This window comes from Gekko japonicus, unplaced genomic scaffold (assembly GCF_001447785.1).
Source record: "Gekko japonicus isolate JY-2015 unplaced genomic scaffold, Gekko_japonicus_V1.1 scaffold773, whole genome shotgun sequence".
NCBI classification, from domain to species: domain Eukaryota; kingdom Metazoa; phylum Chordata; class Lepidosauria; order Squamata; family Gekkonidae; genus Gekko; species Gekko japonicus.
The window spans coordinates 679,318-685,010 of record NW_015161427.1 but is presented as its reverse complement, the minus strand read 5'-3'; the positions used below and the strand labels follow the sequence as shown (position 1 = coordinate 685,010).

Here is a 5,693-nt window from a genome sequence, read left to right as displayed (position 1 = left end):
TCCCGCTTGCTGGCTGCCCTAGCTAAAGAGCTGCTGCCGGTTTCTAAGAGGACACACACCCCTCTTGGCCACTTGGAGCTTTTCTAAGCATGTTACGTGCAGATGCTCTTAATTCATAAGTCTCCTCTATGTGAGAACAACACACCATTGAAGATTTCTCACCCCTCTTTCATTAGGAGAAGGGATATTTAGCAGAAGTCATTCCAAGGCACACATTTCACTCCCCCCACTCTAACCCAATGCGGCCGCAAAGGCCAGAGGGAAACCCTGCTCACCTCGTCAAAGACGGCGCGAGTGACGTCTCCGCAGCGCAGTGTGCCATCAAAGCTGAGGGACAGGAGGTGGGCAGGGGTCACCGGAGAAAAATGCAGGCAGCCGACTGCCCGGCGGTGGGGAAGAAAGGCATGCACGCTGTCTTCTAGTAGGCAGTCCTGCAAAATGCAAAAAGGCGCAGCATGACACACTTCTGTCTCTGTCTCTCTTGAAGCTGTGTAGCAGGCCGGCCACCGCCGCCACTGCACACACCGCCAGGGAGCTTGCTGCCCAGCCAGGCAGGCCCTCCAGAGGATAAAGCAGCCCCTCACCACATTCCACAGGCCCACGTGCCCCTCCTTGTCTCCAGCCGCCACCAAAGTGCTGCTTTCAGACGGATGGACGGCCACGGAGTAAACGCGGGAGTGGACCACTTTGGCGACCGCATCTTCTTGCAAGCCCATGCCACGCAGACTGGCTTTGTAACTAGGCCAAAACAAACCGCACGTGAGCCGCCACAGAACTACGCAAGGGCCCACTCCAAACAAAGAGGCAGAAAGCCGTTTTCCAAAGTTACCTCTCCAAGTTAGGCAGAGACATCTCAGCCTTCTGGTGCTTGACCTAGAGGATGGATGGATGAAGACGTTTTACTAGGATTAAATTCTCACGCTCTCGACAGGTTAAGCGAAGGAGCTCGAACAGTACCTGGCTTATTTTCGCCCATCCGCTCAGAAATTCTTCCGTCAATTCGGGTCTCTCCTCTTGGGCGGCGGGAATCATCTGAATGGGACCCGGGGGTGGCAAGTGACGCTTTCAAAAGAGGAAGCAGGAAAGACGGTCACTGGCTGGCTCGGTCCATCAGTGCCTGCCCACCTCAAACCGGGCAACGGGGCCACTGGATTCCTCCCACACCCCAGTCCCCTCCCCTTGACGCAGGATCACTTCTGAAGAGTCGGCGTCTCCAAACTTGAAGGAAGCAACTATGTTTGTGCAACAAGGACAGAGCGGGCGCCAGAGTGGCCTGGCTGGACCACACCAAAAGTCCAGCATCCTGTTTCCTAACCAGAGGCTTCTGGAAAGCCCACAAGCAGCAGGCATCTCCTGCTGCCTGAAGAAGGACTTCCTTTGGCCAGACCTGAATCTCATGAGAACATGAGAGAGAAGCCAATGTTGGATCAGGCCAGTGGCCCCTCCAGGGGCCATCAGGAGGTCCAGCAGTGGGGCCAGGACACTAGAAGCCCCTCCCACTGTTCCCCCCCCCCCAAGCACCAAGAAGACAGAGCATCCCTTGCCCCAGACAGAGAGTTCCTATAAGAACACAACAGAAGCCATTGTTGGATCAGGCCAATGGCCCATCCAGTCAAACACTCCGTCACATAGTGGCCAAAAATACCAGGTGCCCTCAGGAGGTCCAGCAGTGGGGCCAGGACATTAGAAGCCCTCCCACTGTTGACCCCCCCCAAGCACCAAGAAGACAGAGCATCCCTTGCCCCAGCCTGAGAGTTCCTATCGATACTTTGTGGCTAAGAGCCACTGATGGACTTCTGCTCCATATGCTTATCGAACTCTCTCTTGAAGCTGTCCATGCATCTCCTGGCAATCCGTTGTATTGGGAGACCCCACGTTTTCGTAGGCGGAAAACGTCTGATGAACTTCCTCAGCACCCTTGCATGCTGTACAAGCCTCTGTTACCTCTCCCTTTAGCCCCTCTTCTTTCTAAAACTGTGCTGCATTTCTGTTAACAGAACTGCTCAGATTTCCAGCCTTTTCTGAAATAAGGTGTCGAGATCCGGGCACAGTGCTCCAAAGGTGGACGCGCCACCACTGCCCTGGGCCCCAGTTCTAGCGCTCGGGCAGGCATTCTGAAGCGTGGCCAGTTTACCACCCTCATCAAGGAAATTCCCCCGTGCCTGCTGGGGCAAACTGTTTTGATCTTACAACAAAGCATCTAGGTGCAAAACGACAAAATGCTGACAAGGCCAGCTGTCTTAACCAGTGTTCCCTCTAAGCTGAGTTAGTGTGAGCTAGCTCACAGTTTTTTTAGCCTCCAGCTCACACATTTTTGTCTTGGCTCAGGAAGGTTGGCTCCAGAGCAAACTCATTGATACAGTAGCCAAATTGCTCGCTCACAACTTTAATGCCAGTAACTCACAAAGTAGAATTTTTGCTCACGAGACTCCACAGCTTAGAGGGAGCATTGGTCAACTAGCGCTGCTGCTCTTGTGAAAATAGATGGTTTAAAGACCGGCAATTCTTCTCTTTGCGTTTGCCATCTTACCTGCTCTTCAACTGGAAGTTCTCCTGGAACTTGCTTCTCCGGAAGGGGAACTCCCAGAGGATCCACTCCCTGCAAGCGCTTGGACCTCCGAAGGGTTCGTTCCACTTCCACCTTTGTATGCTTAACCCTACGGAGAACAGAATTCCAGTCCCAGGGTCTGGGCTGCAAGATCAGATCTCTCACATCCGTGCCGATACAAATGCAGCCGACACTGCGCTACATTCTCACTGATCCTCCAGCCCCCGATCTGGTTTTTGGGTATACCCAGAATCAAATTTTGTTGGTCTTAAAGGTGCCACAACTGGACTCAAACTTTGTTCTGTCGCTTCAGACCCACATGGCAGCCCCACCTGAGATCTGGATGGATTTATTTTTTAAAAACATGTATCTCCCCCCTGCCCGAGCCTTCCTCAAGTTTGCTCGCCAAGTGAAAACAATATCGCAAGATCGTAAACACAATAGAATAGAAATTATCAATAAATAACAAATATCAATAAGTAACGAACCACAAAAAACAAGTAGGGCCAGACACAAAGTGCAAAAATGATTCAGCAGCCCAAAACGACAGTCATAAAACAGCTCCCAGGCTAGAAGCAGACGATAAAAACAGCTTTAAAAGACACAGGACCAAACCACACGGTTAAAAAACAGGGTAAAAAGAAATGTTTTGGCCCAGCTTCCGGAAAGTAAGACAGGTACTAGGCAAACATTGAGCAGGAAGGCAATCCACCACTGAAAAAGCCCTGCCTCTGGCCAACGCCCCCCCCCCCCCCAGCCTGGCCTCTGTGGACAAAAGGACTCGGGAAGAGGAGCTTAACTGGTGGGGTTGGCAGGAGGGGAGGAAACCCTGTTTTCTTCCGTGGACCGAGGATCAGCTTATTGGCCCTCATGCAGCCCACCCCCTTCTCCAGGCCCCCGCTGACTTGTGCAACTTAAAGAGAAACCGAGCCAGGGGCCCACCTCTCTCCTGGCAGAGAGCAGGTGAACTTCCGAGTTATTTCCACTCCCCCCTTTGCTGCAGATTTGAGTCCCAACCTTCTATTACAGCCCCTGCAAGTTTTACACGTCTGAACATTGAGCCCGTTACCGTGGATGCCGTGGGATTTAAGGCAGGCCCCCCTCCCCCCTTTCAGACACCTTACCCTTAAATTCCACGGCATTTTCACGACCACCAAATAGGGACTTTGGGGAGATATCTTCATTCTGCTCTTTACAGGTGAGCACCATCACATCTGACAGGCAACAGATATCCACCCCACTGAAGTCAAAGATCAGCAGATGTCTGTTACAAGCGGGTCAGGAAAACATCTTGGGTGGAAAAATTCCCACTGGCACAACGACGTTTGGGTTCAGTTTCCAGAAATAGCTCGTTAGGTAGCTCTACGGCACCGTCTTGGGCAGAGTGGCGCCCTTCTGAGACCGCTGAGGACAATTCACAATTTAAAACGGGGGGGAAAAAGAAAACGGCCAAAATCCGACCGTGCTGAATGCGTGCAGGATCTTACCTTTTTATCCCCTGAGGCTGAGCTTTGGTCGTTGTTTTACGAAGTTTTGCTGCAGACTTATAAGGGGGGGGGGGGAGAAAGAGGTTTATAGCAATTAGGCAGGTTCTTTTTTACAAACACAAGATTTGTCTGGTCCATAATTTTTCTTGTTCTAGATTCAGCAAGCGGGATTAGCCTTTCTGTCGCTGTAGCTCAGATCTCTGGTGGCCCTCCAGTTTAAAACACTGCTTTGGACTGAGACTCCGCTCTCCTTAGCGTGCTCTTTCGGTAACCCCTGAGAAAGGTGTAAGGAACTCTGTGTTTCGGCTGATTTATACTGCACGCACTCCTTACCGCTGTCAGCCACCTCTGAGTATGTAAACCCACCGACATTTACTTTCGGAGGTAACACCCCTGTGGCCCAGCTGTGACATTCCAAGAGGCGTAAGTAAGGCTGCAGCACTGATGTGCCGGCACAGAGGAAGGCCGATTTCTTAACATCAATACAGCAACCTCTCGTTCTTACCTGGGGGACAGTGGGTATCCACGGTTTGTCTCTATGGGTTCAAAAGTTGCCCTGCTTCAACTGGGACTCATAAGCTGCCCTGTCATAAGCCCTGACCAAAGGTGGGGTGCTAATATCTTAATTACAGTAAAAAGCCAACGAAGCACCAACATACTTCAAACAGCTTCAACGAGGCAAAGAATTTGGCATTTTCTTTGACGTTCTTCAGCCGCTTCCTTTCGTAAGCTGAAAGCGGTGTGGACTCCTCCTCCTAAAACGAACGTCGGAAAGAGCAAGAGTGTTACAAGCCTGGCTTTTTGTGCCACCCTAAGCAGCCGACCTCAGGCAAGACGCTGCCCTCACCCCACACAAGGCGTCCTCGTCCTCTCTGTCCTCTCCTTCACTGCTGTCGCGCGCCGTGTCACTGCTGGCCCGAGAACGTAGGCGAAAGCCTCCCGCGGCTGGAGCGGGAAAAGCCGGTGGAGGAGCAGCGGCCTTTGGGCTCGGCTGGCCGGAGGCCTTTGGGGCTGGCGCTGCTTTGCCGGAATTCCCTTCGCAGTGGGCAAAGGCCTCCAGCAGAGACTTCTGCTGCCAGTGCCCGCTCATGTCTCTTCCCGTCGCAGACACGGGAGTGAGCGCGACTCTCACTTGCTTAGCCAAAGCCTTGCCTTGCGCTGGGCTTCCGGGCAGAGGTGGGCACGGGTCTGCATCCGATGTTGTCACCTGCACAAATGTAAAGAGGGGGAAAAATCTGCTTTGCCCGGACGTGTGAGACAACCGCTTGCAACTGCGGCACCGTCTGGCGGCACCAGCGTCTTCCCGGCACTTCCCCTGCCCTGCCCTGCCCTCCCCTCCCCAGTTGCATAACACCGGCAGGCGGCCCCTCCCTTCAGGAGCTGCGGCGCGTCGTCAGCTGGGCTGGAGTCCAGGAGCCCCTCTGAGGGACCAAGAGGGGTCTGGGGGGGGCTCCTTCTCTCCGGGGGCCTTCGGGCTCCCTCCGCTCCTGTCTGGCAAGCCGCCGCCTCCTCCGGCGAGGGGGTGGGGTGGGGTGGGGGGGCAGGCTTGCCCCGAGCGACCCCTTCCTCCCTCCGCGCCCAGCAGCGAAGCGGGCCCGACCGGCTCCTCGCAGCCCCCCCCCCCCCCCCGAGACCACCGCGGGGGGGGCCCCCCCCCC

At 54.2% G+C, this 5,693-nt stretch overlaps 1 protein-coding gene across 1 annotated transcript in view; it reads right to left on the bottom strand.

Annotated features, from left to right (window-relative positions):
* The window catches only part of WDR76 (WD repeat domain 76), a 13,349-nt gene that overhangs the window by 6,539 nt on the left and 1,117 nt on the right, over nt 1-5,693 (bottom strand). The window contains exons 2-9 of the mRNA XM_015428813.1: nt 4,883-5,242; nt 4,695-4,790; nt 4,036-4,091; nt 2,531-2,657; nt 958-1,062; nt 830-873; nt 585-738; nt 276-431 (exon numbers count right to left, since the gene is read on the bottom strand). Coding sequence (XP_015284299.1) covers nt 276-431; nt 585-738; nt 830-873; nt 958-1,062; nt 2,531-2,657; nt 4,036-4,091; nt 4,695-4,790; nt 4,883-5,242 — 1,098 coding nt within the window. The remainder of the gene's footprint in view (nt 1-275; nt 432-584; nt 739-829; nt 874-957; nt 1,063-2,530; nt 2,658-4,035; nt 4,092-4,694; nt 4,791-4,882; nt 5,243-5,693) is intronic.